This window comes from Trichosurus vulpecula, chromosome 6, assembly GCF_011100635.1.
Source record: "Trichosurus vulpecula isolate mTriVul1 chromosome 6, mTriVul1.pri, whole genome shotgun sequence".
NCBI lineage: Eukaryota > Metazoa > Chordata > Mammalia > Diprotodontia > Phalangeridae > Trichosurus > Trichosurus vulpecula.
In genome coordinates this window covers 193299628-193323076 of record NC_050578.1, presented here as the reverse complement: position 1 = coordinate 193323076, position 23449 = coordinate 193299628, and the positions used below count along the sequence as shown (strand labels likewise).

Genomic DNA, 23449 nt, shown 5'->3' with positions numbered 1-23449 from the left:
GACTTCACTTTTGTGAACCTCCGTGTCTTTATGTGTCATGGGCACAAGACAATTAATATGTTCTACCTTACTGAGTTGTTGTGAGGCTCAAACAAAAGACTGGCTGTAAAGCACTTTGTACCATAAAGTTCTATAAAAATGTAACTTACTATCATGGATGAGACCATGGATTGTGTTGTTGGAAAAAACCAAAAAACAAAGACATCAGGTAACATAAAATAAAAACACATGGATTATAGCTCCATGAGAAAGGAAGTTTATTGTCCTAACTGAACGAGAAGAGATTTTCGTGGAGAGAAATATATCTCCAAGACATTTCCAAAATAATGGAGGTGGAGGAAGGGGGACTAAAATATGAAGAAGGCCTAGTTTATCTTAGTGATTCAGAGCCCAAGATGAGACTAATAATAAAAGCTAGCCATGGAAAGGGAAAGACTTCCTCCCCTTTGGGAGCTCAGAGTTTATTATTCCTAGAGCATTTGCTTATGGGGAGAAATGAAGGGCCTCAAACCTATGGCCTCAATATGGGTGATCATTGTTTATCTCAGGTCCTTAAAGAGGTACAGGTTGGGTGGAAGTTGGGGACCCAATTTCTCCAGGTACATGAAGCTACTGATGATAATAATAAACACCAGAGCTGCCTAAGGTAGCCTTCTCAGCTCCCTTACACTTACTCCAACAAAACCTTGAAATCCATAGCAAACTGAATAACAATCAAGAAATCAAATGAGAAACTATAAGTGACTGTTTTCATTCCAGAATTACACAAAAGAGTCAGCTGAAAGCCTATGGGTAATATGGATGGGGACTGCCAGCAAAGCCAGATCCAGTGCCAATGGAGATGGGACATATGTAGCACCTATGAGGCTTGGGTTCCTGAGGAAGCCAGAGTGGAGGGTTGCCTTGAGAGTGCCTAAGGGTAGAGACATTGGAGGTCTTAGAAAAAGTGGGAACAGTGACCCAAGTAAGAGTACCCCAGGCTCAGAGTGTTTTAGGACAGTGTTTCACTGTGTTAAAAAGTGCCAGATGGGGCCCATCTAGATCCTTCTAGTTTCAGTTTCATCATTCTGAACCTCAACAATTGAGGGGGTTCTAACTTTGGGAAGAAGTCAGTGCAGAAACCCAAGTAACTAAGGATGACACTAAGCAGGGCTGACTAAGCCCAAGAGGAGATGGAGAATGGCCCTGCACAAAACCCCAATTCAGGACCTAAAGTTGGAGAGACGAGTCAATCAAAGGAAACACTAAGCAATGTATTAAAAATATTGCCAATCTAGAAATTCTTCCAAAAAGAGAAATTCTGCAACATCTGTAAGGAAAGACTCGAAGGGAAAAAATGGATTTTCCACAAGGACTACACAAATACCTGGAAGAAATGAAGCAAGGGATTAAAAAAATAAAATTAAAGCTCTTGATGAATTGGAAGAACAAATAGCTTAGATGAGAAAGTAGTAAACTATGTCTTTAAAGATGTTGAGGGAGTTAAATAAGAAAAATACAAGTCCTGGAAGTGGATTGATTCTTTTCTGAAGGTTTGAAAACGAGATAGAGAAGAGTTATATTAGTGTAGAAAGAGGGAAGAAGGGTATAGAACTGGCTTTTTCATAATTGGGGTACATGAAAAGAAAATAGAAAAATGGAAGAAGGATATATCTCTCATCTGAAATATACAAATGAAAGTTGAACACACGCATACACACAAAGAGTTAGTGTAGAAACACATAACATTTAATAGGGAAACAAATTGGAATGGTAAGGTGGAGGGCATTAAAAGGTAGATTAATACCCCTGGAGGAAGAATTGCAAACTTCTTTATCCTGAGGAGGAGAATGAAAGGGCAGGAAAAGGAAAACTAGAATCTGTTGGAGTGCCTTTGATGATCTCTTACACACTTGGGGAATGGCTGAACCAATTGTGATATATGGATGGAATGAAATATTATTGTGCCTTAAGAAATGATGAAAAAGACCATTTCAGAGAATACTGGGTAGCATGAACTGATACAGAATGAAGTAAGCAGAACCAAGGGAACATTCATAGAAGGATAAAACATTATCAAGAAAAAACAACTTTGATAGATTAAAGAACTCTGATCAAAGCAATTACCAACGATGTTTCCAGAGGACTGATTATGAGGCATGTTACCCATAACCTGACGGAGAGGTGACAGACAGAGAGAGCGGAAAGACATATTTTTGGACATGGTCATCGGGTGGACTCATTTTACTTGACCATATTATATATCTATTACAATGGCTTCCTTTCCTTGCTCCCTTCCTTCTTCTCTTCCTCCTTCTTTCCTTTCTTCATCTTGGTTTTCACTGAAGGAATATTGTGTTAGGAGAAGAGGAGGGTTAGCAATGGTGATGCCAAAGTAGGGCCACTGAAACATTTTTTAAAGTACACAAAAGAAAATATAAGGAAGTTCAGAAGGAAGCACAGTCTAATTTTGAAAACAAAGTATAGAATTTCTTTTATGTTTTTAAAATCAATAAGTATAAAATAGAGATTAATAGTTTCTTAAAGAATTCTAGTTTTGTGTTCTTATAGAAATGCCCTTTTCACATTAATTTCAGAATTAAAAAATTATAGAAAATAGTATATACTACTTCAGCACTTTTATCTGTTATCTCATTTCAAGAAACAAAAAAAGCCCACTGAGAAAAAGGTAGGAAATGAAGACAAAGTTTGTCCATAGTTAAATTTTATGCTTGAGTTAGGGTTTTTCTTAAGGGTTCTTCTTTATTTTATAACATATAAAAGAAAAAAAGTGGAATTCATTTTCTTCTTCAAATTTAAAAGCTTATTATTGAAAAAACCCACATATACAAATATGAATTGTACCCCACAGTAAACACTTAAGCAAAAGAGTTTCAGACACTGAGTTCAAAACTTAAATGACTGCACTTAGAGATGCTTTTCATGGAACAATTTAAACACACTGAGTAGGACGAAGCTTTCATTTCAAAATAACCAAAGAAAATAATTAGAAAAGAAGCAAATGGACTTCTAAGTATATTGGCTAATGTGAACTCTCATCATGAGCTCCACATTCAAATAGAGCCAAGGGAGAAAGGAACAAGGATACTCTTAAGCTGTGCCCTTGGAAAAACAGCCCTCAATGATATTGGATTTAATTCAATGTAACGTACGTATTAGGTGCCTACAATGTGCGAAGCAGGTAGAGGAGACAAAGGTGAAAGACAATCCAATCTTGGAATGATGGAAGAGAAGATAGATTAAGGAAAAGGTCACTGGCCTAGAAACTAGGTCTCTTTGTCTCCAATTAGTCATGGAACATGAAATAGAGTTGGGGGAGGGGAATCACTCATTCTCCCTATTTGGAATGAGGTAGTCTAGCTATCTCTGAGAGTCCTTTCAGTTCTGACATGCCCTGTTTTAAGGTCCTTTACAGCCTTCCATTCTATATTTTAAGGCAATGCCTCTCAAACTTCTTTGCTCATGGCAGGCACAGTATTATTCTTTGCCATGAGGGAAGAATCACAGCATGCTGAAAGTTGAAGTTGGCAATGGTGGGGGGGGAGTTGGGACACTGAAACATGTGCACATGATTGCAAATGCAAGTTTCATATCATTCCTGGGAGACCCAGACATGCTACGGCGAGGGTAATTTGGCACACTTAGCAGAACTCAATCTGCTCATGCTATTTGGGAACCTCTGTTCTGATCCTTCATAGCTCTAACATTCTAAGTAATGAAGACCCTTGCTTCTCAGACATTCCACGTTCTACCTTCTTCTGGCACTAGCATGATATGATGGCAAGACAGAAATGAAAAGGAAAAAAGGTACGTTACAAACTTTGTTCTGATTAGTTCTATTAAGGCCAGGACTGATGTCCTACATTGGTGAAGGAGACTGTTGTTGTTTGTCCTTCGTTCTTGAAGAGGAACATGACATCAGGAAGATGATGCCATGACTTGCAGTGAATTGGATTTAAGTGAGGGAGGGCTGTGCAAAGTCACTGGCCTCACTTTCTCCTCTGGAGCCACCTGGGTCTGGTGGCAAGATGGGGTGGGGAGCCTATAGCCTCAAGGCCACATGCAACCTTCAAGTTTTACAGAACAATTCCTTTTATTAAGGGGTTTTTTTCTGTGAAGTTTGGATTCAGTCGAAGGGCCACAACTCGAGGACCTAGAGGGCCACATGTGGCCTCGAGGCTGCAGGTTCCCCACCCCTGATCATGACAACTGGAAATGGCCCCCAGGTGAAGGGGGCAAAGTGATATGAGAGACCCTAGATGGATGCCACGGATTCAAACATCTCCCCAACTCAGGTTCCGTGGTATAAACATTTTTATCACTCTCCAGGTACATGTGGATGCTTTTCTGGGTTGTCCTCACTTAAAATGAAATATTCAGGGGAGGGGTATTAAGAGTAAGCCATACTGATTCAGTTTGATTCTTTTTAGCACACATTAATTACGTAGCTAATAGGTATACGGTATATTGCAGTAGCTTTGAGGATATAAAGTACAATACAGGTTCTGTCCTCAAGGTATTTGCCATCTTGTAGTAGGACAATAATAGCTAACATTCTTATAATGCTTACTATGCTGTTATGCTTACTAGTACCATGCTAAATGCTTTAAATGCTCTCATGGGATCCTCACAAAAACCTTGGGAGGTAGGTGCTGTTATTATCCCTGTTTTACAGATGAGGGAGGTGAGGCAAACAGTGGTTAAGTGAATTGCCTGGGGTCACACAACTAGGAACTATCTGAGGCTGGATTTGAACTCTGGTCTTCCTGACTCCAGGCCCAGCGCTCAATTCACTGGGCCATGGACATGTCCCACAGACACAAATAAGTGTGATACCAGTTATGATGTGATAGGGGTAAAGGAGAGCTCTGGACAGATTGCTCTAAGAAAATATATGTAGAGAGAGATCATTTTAAGGAAAGGGGGCCTTTGAGGAAGTGAAGGATTTCAGTAGGAGGAGGTATGGGAGGAGGAATGCATTCTACGCCTTGGTGAATGTAGAGAGGCAGGAGAGAGTGAGATTGGGGAACAGGGAGAGGTCCAGTCTGGTCCGAACGTGAAGGGTGTGAGGAGTGGGCTAGGATGGCAAAGGAGGACAGAGACATTCATAAAGACAATTTGCTAAGGAAGGAGTCTGTACGGTGTTGTATAGAGAATAACATGCTAACTAAGAGAAAACACAAAAGTCCCAGAAGTGAGAGAGGAAGCTGAAATGTACTAGTGTTGGTTGTGTTGCCATCTTGTTATACGGATGGGGCATTTAGCTGGTATATTTAAGGAGAGGGGGTGCCTGCGGTGTCTGATTAGCTCAGAATGCACTCTCCTCTCCTCCATTTAGCTGTTGAAGCTCCTTCCTTTCTTCAGGACTCCACTCACATACTGCTTGCTCCATGACATTGCCCAGAGCTGCTCTTTCCACCCCCACCCCAGGAGAAAGCGATCTCTTCCCTCAAGTTTCCCACAGCATTTAGCTTCCATCTCTCCCTTGCTCTTATATATACACATATCTTTATATCTCTTTTCCCCATTAGGATCCTAGCATCATTGACTTTGGACCATCTAGACCAACTGCCTCATTTTACTGAAGCCCTCCAGGGCTCTGAGGGGAATGACTTTCTCAAATTCACATTGATGGTAAGCATGCAGAAGAGCTAGAATTTATCAAATCTAGGTCCTCTGGCTCAAAATCCAGTGTAGTTTTTACTATGCCACATTAAGGTATGAGGTCCTTGTGAGCAAGGTCTGTATTATAGCTGCCTTTATGTTCCTAGAACCTTGCACCTAGTTAATACAGGTTTACTGAATTGAAATCAGAGGTTAAATGACTTGCCCGAGGTGTCCTAGTAAGCAGGTGGTAGGGCTGGGCCTAGAACTCCTATTCTCATGCTCCTTCTACTACATAATGCTATATTCAGCACTGTACCAGGTATACTGAAAAATACCAAAAGCATGGAATGGTGCATTAGGGAGAGCACTGACTTTGGAGTTAGCATATGTGGGCTCATTTATAAGCTGTGTGATGCTGGGCAAGTCACTTAATCACTGTATGTCTCTGGTCTGGACCTCCATTTCCTCATTCATAAAATGAGAGGGTTGGCCTAGGATGACCTCTGCTGCCTTTTCTAGCTTTGCATTTTTTTTTTATCCTATGATGGTCCCTGCCCTTACCTTCCTTATGTTGCTAATGTTTTTTTTTTTTGGCAGGGGAAGGGGAGTGCTGGGGCAGAGGTAAAGGCAAAATTAACACAAATGGAATGATTATAGAGCTATCGTAGATATCCATATATATATAATATATGATACATAATATATCATATAATATATATATGATTATGATGTAATATAATATAATAGAAATGATTATAATATAATATATATGATTATAATATAAATGATTATAATATATAATATAATATAATATTCTAGAACACAAGGCTGAAAGAAAAACAAAAGACCATTTAGTCCAATCGCCTCATTTTACAGATAAGAAGAGTGAGGCCCAGAGTGACCAAGGGATGTCCAACTTCACATAGCTAATAAGTACCAAAGCTGGAACTTGGATGGAGGGTCTCCCATTACAATTCCACTGCTCTCTCTACAACAGATTCAAGTGTAGAGTGAATTATAATTCAGCGTAGATGTATATGGTGCAGACAGCTGATACTTTGGAAGTCTGAACCATCAGATCGTCAAGGTAAACCTGTGCACTCAGAGACTATGATGCTATTATTATTAGTCCAAGTTAAAAAACGAACGTGTGGAGTGTGAGAAAGGAAAATGGTGGAATGGAAATTGACAAGGGCCCCACTGATGCTTGCCTTCACTCCTCATTACCCAAATGTATACTAAACTTCTCAACTTTTTTCTTTCAGAGGCATGATTTGGTTCTCCTAACAAAACCTCAGCATGGGCAGGTACTCTCTTCTTCCCATGGCCTCTTAGAATAATGCTATTGACTTGCAGGAACTCAGGCAAGGGGTAGGGCAATGCTCCCCTGCTTCTTCCACTGCCTCTGGGCACTGTCACATTCAAGCCTTTACCCAGGGGGGAGCACACTAATTGGAGGCTGTTGTCATCCCAAATTCCATAACTGTCTGGAAATAGAAGCTCTTCCTGAATGCCCACTTTTAAGGGTTAGTACTGGTGATAATGGTAGAAATCTCTACTTGAAAGACATGGAAGGGTCTCAACCAGATATTGAATTAAATACTACTAGGATGGCTTAATCAGTGAACAGGAAAGCTGCATGGAGGTCAGTGGGTCACCCACCAGATGAAGTGAGATCTCACTTTCAGGAAGTGAGATTCTCCTCCTCTTGATGACCTCAAGCTACTGAACCAAGTAGGCACCGAGCAAGCTTCCTATGCCTGTTGAAAGCATTTGCACCTCTGAACACAATGGTCTGCCAACCCTGTTATACTTCGAGGTAGCAGGGTATAACAGGCAATTTGACAGAACCAAATTGAATGACAACAGATTGTTTCTTCTGTCCCTTCAAAAGCATCAGGTGAGGGGAGAGGAAGAAGGGGACTCCTTCTGAAATAGCTCTAGTCAGTCATACAAGTTCAAGTCCATCTTACTGATTCAAAGCCAGGATGTTACGCTCAGATTTAACCTCCCCCCACCCCAGAGAAGTCTTTTCCTGAATGCCAGAAACCTGGTTCTGTCAACTCTGCAGAGAACCTGACAGCAGATTTTACTAAGTGACTTGGGATTCCTCAGAAAGCAAGGTATTTGTTTTGACAGAGTGAGATTACAGCAATTGTTTATTCTCAGTAGTACTTAATTATATCCTATGAAAGATGCAGTTGGTTCAAAATTCAGCAGCTCGTGTATTCAGAAATCTTTATCCAGTCTTCCCATGAAGTGAAACATTGATTTTAACATTTTTCCATGAGCTTGTGAGGCTCTGAATTGATTGCCTATAGCATACCTGTCTGACCTTCTCTCATCCTACCACTGAAAGCTGCTATTTAAGACCCTAATTGGCTCTTTATTTGAACAATATTGAGGATGGCCTCCTCAAAATGGGCACCAGAGTTAGAATTTAGGCCTCTCACATGGCTTATGGACCTATTTGCACTATCCAAGCCTGTATATGCATGTTGAAAGCTAAAGAAACACTTTTGACCCTTGTCCTTCAGCACATTAGATCTGGACTAGTCTCAGAACTAATGTCACCTCAGTAGCTGCATGTGGGCAATTAGACAGGCTAGCCTGGCCACTGAGTCAGAGTGTATGTGAGTGAAGAGCCTCCAAGGAGCATGAGAAAAGTATCAGGAAATAGTGCTGGGAAGCTTAGCCTCACTTCTGGCCCAGCTACTGGCTCATACATCCCAGCTGGACCTGAAAGTAGACTGAGCAGCTAAGCCTGAAAGGGTGAATGAAGGGAGGAGGGGGAAAGGTGAGCGAGCCCACAAAACCCACCACCCATGGGGCCTTCTCTAACTTTCATCATCTTTCAATGATCACTGTCTTTTAATCTCTTATAACATTTTGCTTGGACCTTCTATATGCACCCATCACAAAGATATGGACTGGACATGTGATTTCACTGACATGGGAACTCCTGGACCTATAAACGCCATCTCTGAAACTTACACTTTTAAAAAGCCCATGGCAATGACCTGTCAGGTTCCCATAGTTTGTGTCCCAGTCAGGACTTGGAAGTTGATCTCTCTGACTCTGAGGTCAGGTTTCTTATTTGCTATATCACACTGTCTCTCCACATAATTACCTATAACTTATCTGTGGGTTTGTCTTATTTTCTCTACTGAAGCATAAGCCCCTTGAGGGCAGGACTTACATACTTTATTCACTGTTATAGCCCTATAGTTTCTAGCCCAATGCTTTAAAGGTTCACAATCCTTTGTACAGAGTATGCCTCTACTCCGGGTTTGCTGAGTTGAAAAGAATTGAAGGCCCTGATGTTTATGATCTGTTCTTCTGACTCTGCCCATGTCTGCCAAAGCTGAGGTGCAGGGTATGACTCAGTTGTTATTTTATATTTGTATATTTTTATATTTGTATTTACATTCACTTTATATTTCCAAAGCTCTTTTAAGAAAATCATAAACAGTTTTCTCCTCTGTGGGGAGCTACATAGCTGAAGTCCCTGGCCCCAAAGGTAGTTTAGAGGTTTGCGCACAATCATCTCAGCCTCTTCCTGAGACTCAGTGTTTGCTTTTCTCTCCCTATTAGACTATGAGATCCTTAAGGACAGGTACCACTCTTCGTTAAATTCTTTATCTCCTACAGAGTGTATCATAACATTCTGTACAAAGTAGGGGGTTAAAAAGTGTTGATTGAATGAATAACAGCCCTATAGTTTCCTGTCTGGTATTAGCTGGTGGCACTTGAAAGGTCCTTAAAAAAACTGCCTAGAGAGAATCTTCTTTTGGTACTTAGAATAATTCTCCTATGATTCTTAATCAAATTAAAACACCACCAGCACACCGGTAAGTGCTGGATCCTGTTTATGCAATGCTTTCACAGACCCTCATTCCAAACTGCCTGTATTTTAACTTCCTGCATCACTGGTCAGGCATCATTGGCCATGCATCAGCCTTCCCAGCCTTACTGAACGCATCGGCAGGGTCATCTCTGAACATAGAGGACAACGACAGATAGACAGAGAACATGCTCCGCTGTCACACCTTTTTCCGGGTAGACTTGTCAGGCTCCCTGCTCCTCTGCCATGGGCTTTCTTTCTCACGTGTGTTGGGAAGGGCAGGGAGCTGGGAGTGTTTAGGCTGCCAAGTGACCTGGCACAATGTAGCCAGCCAGGAAGCTTCAGGTGGAGGACTGCCGATTTGCCAATGACTGTGAGGCCTGTGTTTGGCAGCGGACAAACATTTGGGTGAGAGGAAAGAAGGGAGGGAAGCTTCTCTCTCCAACTTAGCTGAAGGAGGCATCGTGTTGTGCCCAGGAGAAAAGAATCAAGTCCCGTATTTCCTTATTCAAATTCAAAGAACAAGCCTTTTTGTGTGTCTAACATAGACCACAGAGGGGAATGCTGATAGAATATAAAAATAAATGTACAAACTTTAACTGCATGACAAGGGTCAAAAAGCAATTCGAGTAAATGTGTAGTTTTAGGGGAAAAATTACCCAGGGCAATGAAGTGCTGTAGAATGAAGAATTAAGACTTAAGTTCCCAAAGGCGGAGGAATGCGGAACTTGGCTGGCTATAGAGTTAGGGGGCCCCTTTTGATTTTGGAAGACAATGCCAGCTTTATGACTGAAACCGTAGCTCTATGGATTTGTAACACTACTACTGTAATTCCATACTCAAGACCAGTAAGATATATGACACCCTTTCAAACCAGATCTTGAGGCCCTGGGTATGTATTTTGCATTAAAACTCTACTTCCCCTCCCCCCACTTCTAATGCAAAATCAGATTTTACACTCTGTGCCACAATATAGGTTCCACTTTATAAAGAGGGCCTTGAAAAGCTTTGGGAGTGTTTGCATTAGAGGTGCGACATTACGGTACTTAGTGCCGAGTTTATTCAGGAGCTTATAAACACAGCTTTTCCCTAGAGGGAAGGCTGACTCTGAACAGGGGAAGGGAGCAGGGAGAGTGGAGGAGATTCCTGGATTGAAATCAAACTTCAGTGGAATCGGTAACAGTGAATTAGAAACCAGAGAAAACAAAAAGTAGAGAGTGCCAAAACATTTTATGAAATGGGAACATTTCTATCCTTTGAATAATTAATTCAGGGAGTCACACAGACAAGGAAAGAAAGCTTAATGCTTACAAACTCTGGGTTCTCTGCTTTACTTTGTTGGAATAAGGAAAACAGCAATACTACCTAGCCCAAATCTGATGTTCCTGTGGCATGCCTACCTGGTACTGGGTCTCCTTTCGTTCCTTCTGACTAAAGATTCATAGAATCTCTGAAATGTCACTCATGACAATGACCAGAAAGTCCCATTGTTCTTACCCTGAGGTAGTTGAGGGTGAAGTTGGTCAGTCCCATTCGGGTGATGTTTTTGGACAGCTGCTCCAACACCTGAGGGTCTTGTGCCTGAAGAGAGAGACTTCATTTTATTTCCCCTCCAGCCTTCATGTGGATCAAAGAACACCCTGGCTAGAAAGAATTGAAGTACAGAGGAGAGAGCCCTGGGTTTGGACTCAAAGGACTTGGGTTATAATCTCAACTCAGACACTTGCCCCTTCCTCCCCAGGTGACCGGAGGGAGGTCATTTCACCTCCAATAGACCTCAGTTTCCGCAGCTGTAAAATGGGAGTGTTGGACTAGATGACCTCTGAAGTTCCTTTAGCTCTGAGTCTATGATGCTGAGATCCATTTTACAGATGAGGTGGAATGGAAGGGAATAAGCATTTATATAACACCTACTACCTGCACTTTTACAAATACTATTTCATTTGCACCTCATAAAGCGCCATTGCCATTCCTATTTTACAGTTGAGGAAGCTGAGGCAAATAGAGGCTGAATTGTCCAACATTGCACAAGGCTCTATCTACTGTGTCACCACCTGCTCCTAACGATGAGCAGACTGACACTCACCCAGGTGGAAGTGAAATAGCCTAAAAGGATGCAAATTTTAAGTAACATAGCTCCATTTTCCTCACTTTCCATTTCATTATTATATTAATATTTTTAAAATGTAAAGGCAGCTCTAGGTATTATGTGGTGACTAACTGGACTCTACTCTCTCTCTGCAAGCTCCAGCATCAATAGATAATGAGCTGACACTCACACAATTTCGGATTCTTCGGGAAAATAGCATCTAGCCCTGAGTGAAATGTTCCTTCCTCACCATCTTTAAGCACTGGGTCATTATGGCCTGCCAGGGAACAGACAGATGATTGGATACAATTCTAAGAGAATGTGCCTCCAGATTTGGCAGAGACATATGTTTTCGGACTATGCTATGTTTCATTTCATGGTGATGGTGTTTGTTAACAGCTTGGAGTTAAGTTCTGTATTTGAAAACTTTGCAACTGCCATGAAACATTTTTTTTTAAAATCTGACTCTCCTACTCACTGAACCCTATTCTGGAAACAGGCAATTCTTGACTGTTTTCATTTCCTAGAATGTTGAAGGGAAGCATCATATCTTCTCAAATGTCGCTCTACTTTAAAGAAGGGATGCCAAATTTTGAAGCCCTGTCTAAATGTTCTCTCTGGGGGTGGTTGTCCTGTTGGTCTAAGGCAGGGGTTCTGCATCTTTCTTGGTGATCGACCCCTGCTTTAGATACTCTGGTGAAGGCTATGGTGAACCCTTCTCAGAATCATGTTTTTAAATGTTTAAGACAAAACACACAGGATTACAAAGGAAACCGATTCTATCGAAAGGCAGTTAGTTACCAGAGTATTTTACAAAAACAAGCAGATAAAAATCAAGTTCATGGACCCCAGGGTAAGAAGCCCAGGAAAAAGTCATGATTCTGCCTCTGAGCTAGTTTATCAAACCTAATTGAGGGGAGGTTTCAAGCCAAAGACTCAAGATTGGCTGTGAATGACTCCTACTTGGCCAGAGTCTCACCCTTATCTTGAAAGATCTCTCTAGGCTGGTATTCACAGCTCCCTGCACATAGCACATGCTCGATAAATATCTGTTGATTTAATTTGATTTGATTTGTAGGCCGATGAAACAAAGAGAATTAATGCACATTGAGTTCCAACACCACAGCATCATGTGAAAATGCTTGCCTCAGGATGACCTGGCCTCAAGTTTCATGAGAGCTTTTTAATAAAATCTATAAAATATTTTGCTTACTCTTTCCATTTTTTTTTCATTTCTAGATGAGAGGTTTATTAGCCCAACTAGGGCAGACCATGATAATGATGAAATAGAATTTAGGATGAAGTGAAAAGAAAGGTTGACTAGGGGCAATCTGGTTTCTAAGTTTCAAATGCCAGAGTTCAGGACAAATGTGAGGAGAGAACCACGGTAACAAAGGCAGGAGAATTGGGCTTGTGTAGTCAACCAGGCCAAGGCAAAACTTAAATATTTACAGTTAATTGCTTAAGGTGTGAAAACTATTGGAGTTCTTTAGGAAACATAATCTCAGCTCTTTACGTTAGGTCAAGTGAAAAAATGGATTACTTACATGCATGGCTAGGATGCTCCGTGGGACTAATTCTCTGTATTGTCTAATGGTAAAGTGCCACGTTTTTATCCTCATGAGATCATCAAAAGTAAATTCCAAAATCAGCCGCCCTTCCGTACATACCTGGAATGAACAAATAACGAAGGCATTTTCCAAGACAGTTTCAGAGTTTCCTCTGTCCATTAAATACAGACTATGCTCTTCCTTGTGGGAAGATACCAGAATGATCCAGGAAAAGTGACGAAGTAGCTAGTTCTGCAATGCCCAGTGCTCTCGAGCATACCCAAAGCTCTTTGGTCTAGGAGAACAGTCTGATTACTCCACAGTTAAAGTACCAGTGACTCAAAAGCATTATACCCCTAGGCCTAGATGTATTTGCTTTTTAAAAGAGGATTCCTAGCGAGGGCAATGCTTACCCAACAGGACTAATTCTCAAGAAATCCAGCAGTTGGGTGAAAGAAAGATATCGCTAGTCAGTGGCTACCTTGGTGCCCCCTTAAATCACACTTCATAGTTAATTGACTATTTTGTCTCTGCCAACAGTCCACCTCAGAAGGCAGTTTCATCTAAGAGGAAACTATATTGTTAATGAAACATATTAGAATTTCCTAGATTCTTTTCTTTGATAGAATAGTGGTTACTGGTTTGGTTTCATAGGGTTCTGAATTTCAAACCATTTTTATCCTGTCATTCCTATTTTTTTTTCTTTTCCTATGCCTAGGTAATGTACTCAACCCTTTAAAACAGATAACTTTCGTGATGTGTATTTGAATGCCAACTTCAGTGATGCTCCTCTCTCTCCTCCCCTTCCCTTTCCCCTCCCCCCATTTTAGCTGTAGTGCTAGAAGTGGCTAGAGGCAATAATGTTGAATTGAAATAATTCCAGGTAATTTATCATTTCATATTCAGATTGGGCAAAAAAAAGTTAAATAGAAATGTTGTCACTAGTAACCAGTGACATTGGATGGCCAAGAAAAATGTGCAAATGAAAACTAACTAATCGGGACAAAAGTCTTGATCATTCCTAGAAATACCATCCTTCACGTAGCAAGACAATGCAATTCTCATCTCTTCTGTGCAAAAACTTTGGTGGTTCAATGGATGAGGATAATCAAATATATTTAAATCAATTCCAGCAGAAAAAGCAGACTATAATCTCCTGGAAACAGGGGCCATGTTTTATTCAACTTTGTACCTCCTCCAGGACCTGTCAAAGTCCAAATGCACACAGTAAGAATAGAATAAGTGCTTTTGAACTCTGACCTAGCATAATGGAAAAATACTACAGATATTGAGATTTTGGCCTATGAAGATAAAATTCTTAGTTTATTTATTTTGAAAGTCATCTCAAAAGCACTGTAAGATTATTATTAATACTCCAAGTGAAAACCTCTCAAGGGGTTCCAATTAGCAGCATCCCTGGGCAATCTTAGGCAGTCAAACAACGTGACCCGGTATTTCTTGTTTAGTTGGTCTTTAGAACCCTACTTCTGGGATCCAAGCCAGTGAAGGCTGAACCTGAGGAGATGGGGATAGGCTGGGGTGTTCTGGAGGGTGTGAAGCACATTGCTTTTCCAGTGCCCCAACTGGCTTATCCCCAGAGCTTCATTAGCAATGGAAATGATTTACTCGAGGTTTTCAAAAGAGTTGCATGGGGATTAAGCCACACAATTCCCACTAGGGTGTTAGCGTGACAGAAGGAACCTGTGGTGAGGGGTATAACAAAAGGGTGGGAGCCAAAGCAGGCAGCAATTAGTGAAATGTCTTTACAAAATAAAGCACAGACATTTGGATGGTATAATCCTCTATTTTAAAGAGAGGGGATTACCGGAAGTTTAAACAAATATTAGAGGAGTTAAATGTCATAGTATATTACCTAATCTATTTAGTAGGCTGTCTATGAACCCCAAAGCCACCCTGTTATAGGTCCTAGTTTTTCTTTCAACTACAACAAAATTTCACCTGTAATGTGTGTGTGTGTGTGTGTGTGTGTGTGTGTGTGTGTGTGTGTGTGTGGAGTCTTTCTGATAAATTACCCAATTGGAGAATAGTGGGGTCAAGTTAAATTATGTTCTCTATTTGCTCTGACATAGCAAAGAAGTCCTTCTTGCAGTGGAAATACACAGACCTACACAATAAAGGACCGCAACAAGTCTCTCCAGGACTTACTCCAGTCACAAATGGGCTTGGCACTTTTTCAGGATGAACAATCAGTGGGACAGAAATTCTCAAATTTGAATTTGAGCCAAATATATTTTCCCTAGGGGGGGGGGGGGTTGGTGGGAAGGAAATAAGAAAACTGTCTGGATCCGAAGAAAATCTGAACCTTTCAATTTGTTTATAAGGCCAAAGATATGTGTGAGTGTCCTGCTTCTCTCCTGTAATCTTGCCTGTGAAAACCCCTCAGAGGCGCCACTGCAACTGGAGACCTCCTTTCATGATATTAAAGGTAACTGAGCACTTGGGGGATTTATTTTATATGCAATAATCGCCAAATGGAATAGAGACAACTAGGAGGAACATGCGCCTTGCAGGGAGATGGCAAAAATGGGGCTGCTTAAAAAAGAGGAAATCCATCCCCCTCCTGCAGAAAAATTCTGCGCATCGCTCTTAATCAATATAATTAATGTAGCTTTCATCTAAAGTTGCTCCCCCCCCAATTTTTCAGGCTGCCTTTTACTTAGAATCCAAAATCAAAAGGGTCCCCAATTAAGAAAACATTTTCTGTTGTGTTGAATTCATGTTACCGCACTGTGAGCTCTGACATTTTGTTTCTGTGGTAACCAAAATCAGCTGATTAGTTGGCATGGCAACAGAAAAGATGTAATCCCAGCAGACACACTCTAATCAATGCCCCCAGCACAGATGGTCTCCGGAGGATCAACAAGAAAGAGGCTGCAGGCATTCAGCATGTCACGTGCTAGCTTGAGACTAGGCCAGGAACAAGGGAACTAAAAAAGAACATTTCTCAAACTAACCGGTAGCTTTTTAACCCCTTCCTCCCTGGGACTAATTGTGGGATGGGAATGAGCTTAATGTTCAGGGAAAACAAAAACTTCTAAGGGGCTCTGAGGCACTGAAATACTGACTTTAGATGGTACTGTATGCAAATGTATGCGTGTGCAGAGCATGTATGTGCAAACATGTGTGTCATATGTATATGTGGACGGAATATAGATGGATGTGCACGCAATGTATACATGATATGCACGCCTGCACGCATAAGTATCTATGCACATACATATGTACACGTATGCAATATAATGGTGAGATGTGTGTATATGTATGTTATGTGTGCATTTGTACATGAGCATGTACACGTATATATTGTGTATGTATGTGTGCATGCATGCATATTTCTATAATATCATTCTTTTAAGCTTGATTCCTGAACACTTTAAAATTCTTTTCAGTTAAAAATAACTTTAAACTCATTCGTTTCATTTTGAGCTATGGCATATACCTGCCAAATCTCTACATTAAATATTACATATATCAAGATCTCCATGGTCACTCATGAAATACCTTAGCTATCCTTGTGGTAAACATATACACAAGAATGGGTGCAGGTACTGTACATATTAAGAAGGGATGATTAAATCAAGGTTAGAGACATAAATAAGGTAAAATTTCTATTGAGGGAATTGCTACATACACCTTAATGGGAAGTTCCTGCAGCGTTGAACATTGGAAAATTAGTATATTATTATGTATAATAAAGAATAACAAAAAGTGTAGCCCATAAAATGATAAGGAATATGTTTTTATGCATTCAACTGGAAAAATCTATGCCTAATATGTGATGAAGACATGCGACATTCTCTAACTCTGATTTTAATGCCTAAAGACTAAAGAGCAAATTCACCCAGCAGAAAAGCGCAGGCATATTGGCGTCAATCAGTACAGCTAAACTCAACTATATTCTGGATTTCCTTGCTTCTAAACACTTTGAAGCAGGATACTGCACTTATTAAAATCCACTTGTAGCTTTCTTTCTAGTTTTTTCAAGAGGGGATTTTTTTTAAAGGAAAGGCTTTATTACACATATTGAAAAATCCAATTTTAAATTAATCCATAACCTATAATGTGACTGTGATCAGGAAATTGCAAAATGTGCACTGTGCACTGGGGAGTTATGAACTAGATCATGGCGGATTAGGGCTGCTGTGGATTCTCGACTCACCAGTTGACCAAATTTTCATAAGAGTTCTCGGGAACTACTGGGTCAAAAGCTATTTAGGGAATTACCCTTTATTGATAGTTTAAATCAGAACAACAGTGATGTTGCCCAAGCACAATTTGCTTAGTAATGTCAGTGATGTTAATAGCCTATAGGAATATTTCCCTACATAAATTTCCTAGTCTCCCACAACTCCCTTTTTGGAAATGAAGTAACAGCTACTTGGCTAATTTTTTTCCCCCTGCACCACACTGAAAGGTCATTAGTCCATGGTTTTATGTTAATCACCCATAACATTTTATTACAGGAGGCTGTTATTTTTCTCCCATTCTCTCAGCTTAGATGAAAAATTTGAAAGATTCTGTAGGCAGTTTTGCAACCACCCAAAAGCAAATGAATCTTCATAATTCATAAAAATAAATGTGTATGATTAGCATCTGGAGTAAGACCTCATAGGAAGGTGGTATTTTTCATCACAGTACGGAAGGGTTCATCACAGCTACTAGCATCATACATTGCCAATAGGGTAAACCTAATAATTTATGTCAGGTGAACATGGCATGAGAATTCTCATGCTAAGTCAGCATGTAGGTACCCAAAGTAATTGCCCTGGACTCCTGGGCACAGCACTGGGTTGTACCATCTCAGCACAGGATCTGAGACCTTCTCACTCGGTACACACCTGAACAAAACTACCCTCTCTTCAACATCCACCCTAAAATAGTCATCCAACTTTTATTTGAAAACCCCGTCTGAGGGGGCCACCCACTACCTGCCAGGGCAGACCATTCCACTTTGGGTTAGTTCTACTTATTAAGAAATTTTTCCTAATTTTCCTTTTTTTCAGTCTCTCAGTTCTACATGAAACATTATGATATGAAGAAGTATGAAAACATTTGTAAATTAACTCCTTGAACAGGATAAAAAGGTAGCTAGGTTTAAAAGTATAAGTTTTAAATGTATAAAGCAACACTTTCAGAGTTGCCTGGCAAGGTGGCATCCGCTTGTAACCTCTGCCACTGTGTTGAGGGTGGGGACAGGTAGATCACCTGAGCAAGAAAGCTCTGGGCGGTGTTAAGGCTGGGCTCTAGATGAGGTGTCTGCACCAATGTGGGGAGCCCCTAGGAGAGGACAGGGTACCACACTCCCTAGTCAGCTCAGATTGGAAACAGAACAGGTAAATATTCTTTGCCCACCAGTAGTGGAGTGGAGCCTGTGAGTGACTACTGTATTTCCACAGCCTCAGTGAGACAGGGAGACCCAGTAGATTAATCTGAAAGTGCATCACTAATGCTGAAGACTTAAAGGTTTTTTTTCTTTCTTTGGGTCCAGACATGTGAATTCATCAGTGTAGGGAGCCCTAGGTGAATCTATTGATACAGATCAATCGCTCATCTGTAACTGAAAGGTTATGGTGCCCCAGACAGTATGGGGAAGAACCAGGACTTGTATCCACATCTTCTGGACTCTAAGGCTAGTCTTACTATGCCCTATAACATTCTACCTCTCCCAAGTTTTCCTTATGTCATTTTTTTAAAAAATGTAATAGATTGTGTATGCTTATTGAATTAGCATCCACCTCAAAACAGTATGGCAGTGTACAAGCAGAGAAGGCTGGCTTTTCTAGAGTGCTAAAATTTTATTTTCTCTAGATATAGGTTCCTAATGGAAATCAAAGGAGCCAATAAGGATGCTAGGATAGAAAAACGAAGCGGGACCTTGAGAAGTTAATAATCATCAAAGAAATTATGACTCCTACCCATGAAACAAAAACATTTCCCAAGCACCGAGTTCCTGCCACATCCAGAGGGAAGGTCCCATATCTCTTACAAACAAAACTCTGCACAACTGTCAAAACAGGAGGAAATGGTGACACACGGTCCTACCGTAAAATCAATAGCATCTGACTATTCATTGTCATGTTTCCTTATCACCACCCTCTGGTTTCCCATGCTACTGCTCTGCATCCTATGGTTCCACTATACAAGCTAACTTAGAGAATGCATTTCACACTGGCCTTCTCTTCGGTCTTCAATCATAACTTCTGCTTGCCTGACTCTCTATATTTCTTTGTTCATGAACTCCCTCCCACCAGGAATGGCATCCCTCTCTCATTTTATCTGCTGATACCTTCCGTTAAAAGTATCTGTTGTCTACTCTCCTTTAAAATCACAATCCAAATGCTACTTCTTTCATGAAGCCTTCCATGCTCTTCCTCTCCCTCCCACTACTTTGTTTTTTACCTTTCTAATATGCTTAATAGCTACTCAGTTTTGTTTATTATTATTACCTGTAGCCTAGCACAGAAGCCTAGGGTGCTTCATAAATGCTTATTGACTGACTGACTGACTGATTGTGTCTTATGCCCTTACTAACATGTAAGTGCCATTAGGATGTTAGCTAAACCTTGTACCTCTCTCAGTATGCCTGTCCTCTGTATGCTGTGGGAGCTTAACAAACATTTGCAGAAATCAGCAGAATAAATATATTTTGGTTTAGCTTGTATATATCAAAAATTATACACCCAAGCCTTTAATTACATTATTTGGCTTTTTGTACTGACTTCATAGTTCGTTTACAGCTTAAAAGGAAAAAGTGATCTTGTGTCTACACAAGTCTACAGTGACCAGTAGTCATTCCCTATGAATCTGGCCATGTAGGGGATCCCCAGTGAGGAAACTGAGTCCACTGATGCAGCTCAACAGTTCATCTATAATTTATAATCTTGGAGCTGGTGGGAATGGAGTGGTCTGTAGTCTTATGTTAAGCGTTAGCTTATTTTTTTTAATTTATTTATTTACTTTTAATTTACAACATTCAGTTCTACACGCTTTTGAGTTCCAAATTTTCTCCCCTTCCCTCCCATTCCCCCTCCCCAAGACAGCATGCAGTCTGATATAGACTCTACATTCACATTAAACATACTTTCATATCAGTCATGTTTAAGCATTAGTTTATTGCTGAGTCTTATGGCCACAACAAATGTATGATTTTTTTATAGTATCCAAGGACCATAGATCCAGAGCAGGAAGGGATTTACATATTATCTACCCCTCATTTTACACATGAGGAAACTGAATTCTATAGAAGGAAAATGACTTGTCCAAGGTCAAACAGGCAGTTTTAGAATCACTCACTCTTTCTATTTTAACTCAGGTCTCCTTGTCTAAGTTCAAAAATTTTGGAATAGCTTAAAACCTGCATTTCTGCATGAACCTTCAGTCAAGCCTGGACTGGCCTAAGTGCACAGGAGAAAGCAGAGAATTACAGCTAATTTGTTTTATTCGGCCCAGCTAAGGTTAGCTTGCAAGCCGAGATATCGTGGAATTTCTGGTTGAAAAGGCTTCCAGTATGTATGGCTGCACTTTTCTGCCCCACTAAGTACAATATACAGATCCAAATGAAAGATGTATTTGGTGAATGAAGTCCAGATCAGGGTCCTGGGAATATTTTAATCTTTTATCTCTAAAAATGACTAAAGGTAAAGAAAATATAGAAGGCAGGGAGGAATTCCAAATGGAAGAAAATACTGGTAACAGCTATTGTGTGCCAGGCACTGTGCTAAGTGCTTTTTACAAATATTATGTCATTTGATTCTTATAGCAAACCTGAGAAGTAGATGCTATTATTATCAAAATTTCATAGTTGAGGAAATTGGGGCAAACAGGGTTAAAAGTGACTTGCCCAGGGCCACACAGCTAGTAAATGTCTGAGGCTAGATCTGAACTCAGGTCTTCCTGACTCCAGGCCAGGTGCTGTGCCACTCACTATCTCTTGCCCCCTCCTGGGATTTGCCCATGAGCTTTTAGTGGCCTGTGAATTGTGCTTTCCTACTGTAGCCTCATTCAATGTTGGCCTTCTCATCTCTGCAGTGCTCATAGAAATGTGAGCATATTGTATGACTTCTGGTCTGGCGAAATGACCAATCACAGAGTTTTACTTAAAACAAACTATAAACTTAATCAGCATCAACAAAATCTAATAATCAAATAAACAAAAAAGGGTATAATGTCCCCCCTCACATATGATATGGATGTGTTGTGGTTCGTCCTTTACTTTTGAAAAGGATCAGCGACACCACAGGTGATGTCTTGACTCATGACTGAATTGGATTTAAGTGAGGCAGAGCTGTACAAAGTCATCAGCGTCACTCTCTCTCCCAGAGCCATTGAAGTCCAGTGGCAGGACAAAAGTCAAGATGGCTGGTGATGACCCGGGATGCAGTGAATGACCTTGGCATCTTTGATGTTTTCCCAAGTTCTAAGTGCCTGCTTACAGCCATCTTCATGAAAAAAAAATTGTTCTCATTCGCCCATCACATGCTTGGGATAGATATCCCTGCACTCACTGACGGATTTGAGGCCTGCTGGTTACCGTCAACCTGGTTTAGCCCATCTGCCAAGGTGAGGCAGCTAGGTGGCTCAGTGGATACAGTGCTGGGCTTGGAGTCTGGAAAAGCTGAATTCAAATCTGGCCTCAGATACTGACTAGCTGTTTGACCTGGGGCGAGTCACTTAACCTCTGATACACACATGTACACACCATATGGGCAAACATATATGATGCACATATGTGTATAAACACTCTATAGACAGATATGTAATATATATGTATATAACGAATACATATGTATATGTTTTGGTGTACACATACAAATTATATATTGTATAATATTATATACACAATGCATGTACATGCACACATAACATATACATATTTATATATGCATATATATGTGTATGTAGCTGAATGTGCGCCATATTTGGCAGATAATATTTTACTTTTTGTGTGTTTATGCATGTGTATATGTACCTATATATATATATGTGCATGTAGCTGAATGTTAACCATACTTGAGAGAGGATATCTTACTTTTGTGTATGTTTGTATTACACAATATATGTATACCTTACAATGTAACTCACTTCTACCCTAAATATGCATATATGTGACAGTACATGTACATCTATACATATAATGTATACATACACATGTGTACACAGCTTAGTGGCAGGAGGAGGACAGGTCTGGAATCTAGAGCCCTGACTTTAGATCCCATAAGTACTATGCACTACAGCTCTGGTCTCAACTTCGTCTCTTAACAACTCATGCCTCAATTTCCTCAGTTGTAAAAACTGGGGACATGACCTTCAAGTACTTGAAAGGATATTGTAGGGAAGAAGGATTCAGTTTCTTCTGTTGGATTCCCAAAAGAAGAACCAGGAGTTAGGAGTGGTTGTTCTAAAAAGGTAAATTTAGGCTTGATGTCAGGAAAAACTCCCTAACAATTTGAGCCAGCCATCCCCAAGAACTGAAGGTCCTTAAGAAGAGGTTGGAGAAGCATTGATCAGGTACCTTGTAGTGGGGATTGTTTGGGGGGCTTGGGGCAGGACTAGATGGTGGCTGAGGTCTCTTCCAACTTGAACGTTCTCTTATTAAATACGTTTGCTGCCTGCCTTGGGGGATTGCCATGGGAGAAAGTGCCTTGTAAGCCTTCAAACATTATTCAGATATGAATTATTACAATTCTGCCACACTACATAGCCTCTCTTTAGTTGCTGGAAAACTCTTCATTAAGAGTAAATAAAGAAATCAATAAAAAACAGTTCTCCACACAACCAAAATGCCTATCCTATTAGTTTTGAGGTTCTCATGTCCTGACTAAACACACGTTCATTCTTGCACATAACTTGCATAGCAGAATGACAGTTCACAAAAATTCCAGTCATGTAACAAACAAAAAATTATCTAACCGTGTTGAAAATGTCTGCAGAATGAGAAATTAGTTCCACATTCCAGAAGAAAATGGTAATTATTATCCTTCAATCCAGCCAGAAAGAAAATGAAAAGGGGGGTAGGTGGTAGGTACCGCTATAGAGTCTTTTCTCTTACCTTGGTAAACATGGGTTTTCCATGCTGGGTGACCATGGTGCATTGATCACAGTCCACTGTGATTGATGAGTTGTGGTATGACTCTTTAGAATGCTTAAGAATGTAATACAGGTCTGTCACACCTCCTTCAAAGACAGTGCTGAAATAGCGGGGGATGAGAGTCCTTCCAATTGCTGTGGGAAAAAAATTAAAAATATGTGTATTATCAATGCAAATATTAAAATCCAAATACTGTGAAACTGAAAAAAATCATTCTCATCTTGAATGATGGATTGGGCAGATTTCCCCCC

The 23449-nt window shown here is 40.4% G+C and overlaps 1 protein-coding gene across 7 annotated transcripts in view; it reads right to left on the bottom strand.

Moving 5' to 3' along the window:
• The window catches only part of LDB2 (LIM domain binding 2), a 418128-nt gene that overhangs the window by 79725 nt on the left and 314954 nt on the right, over positions 1-23449 (bottom strand). For all 7 annotated transcript variants that reach the window (XM_036764610.1, XM_036764606.1, XM_036764608.1 and 4 more), the window contains exons 3-5: positions 23160-23332; positions 13088-13210; positions 10949-11032 (exon numbers count right to left, since the gene is read on the bottom strand). In XM_036764610.1, coding sequence (XP_036620505.1) covers positions 10949-11032; positions 13088-13210; positions 23160-23332 — 380 coding nt within the window. The remainder of the gene's footprint in view (positions 1-10948; positions 11033-13087; positions 13211-23159; positions 23333-23449) is intronic.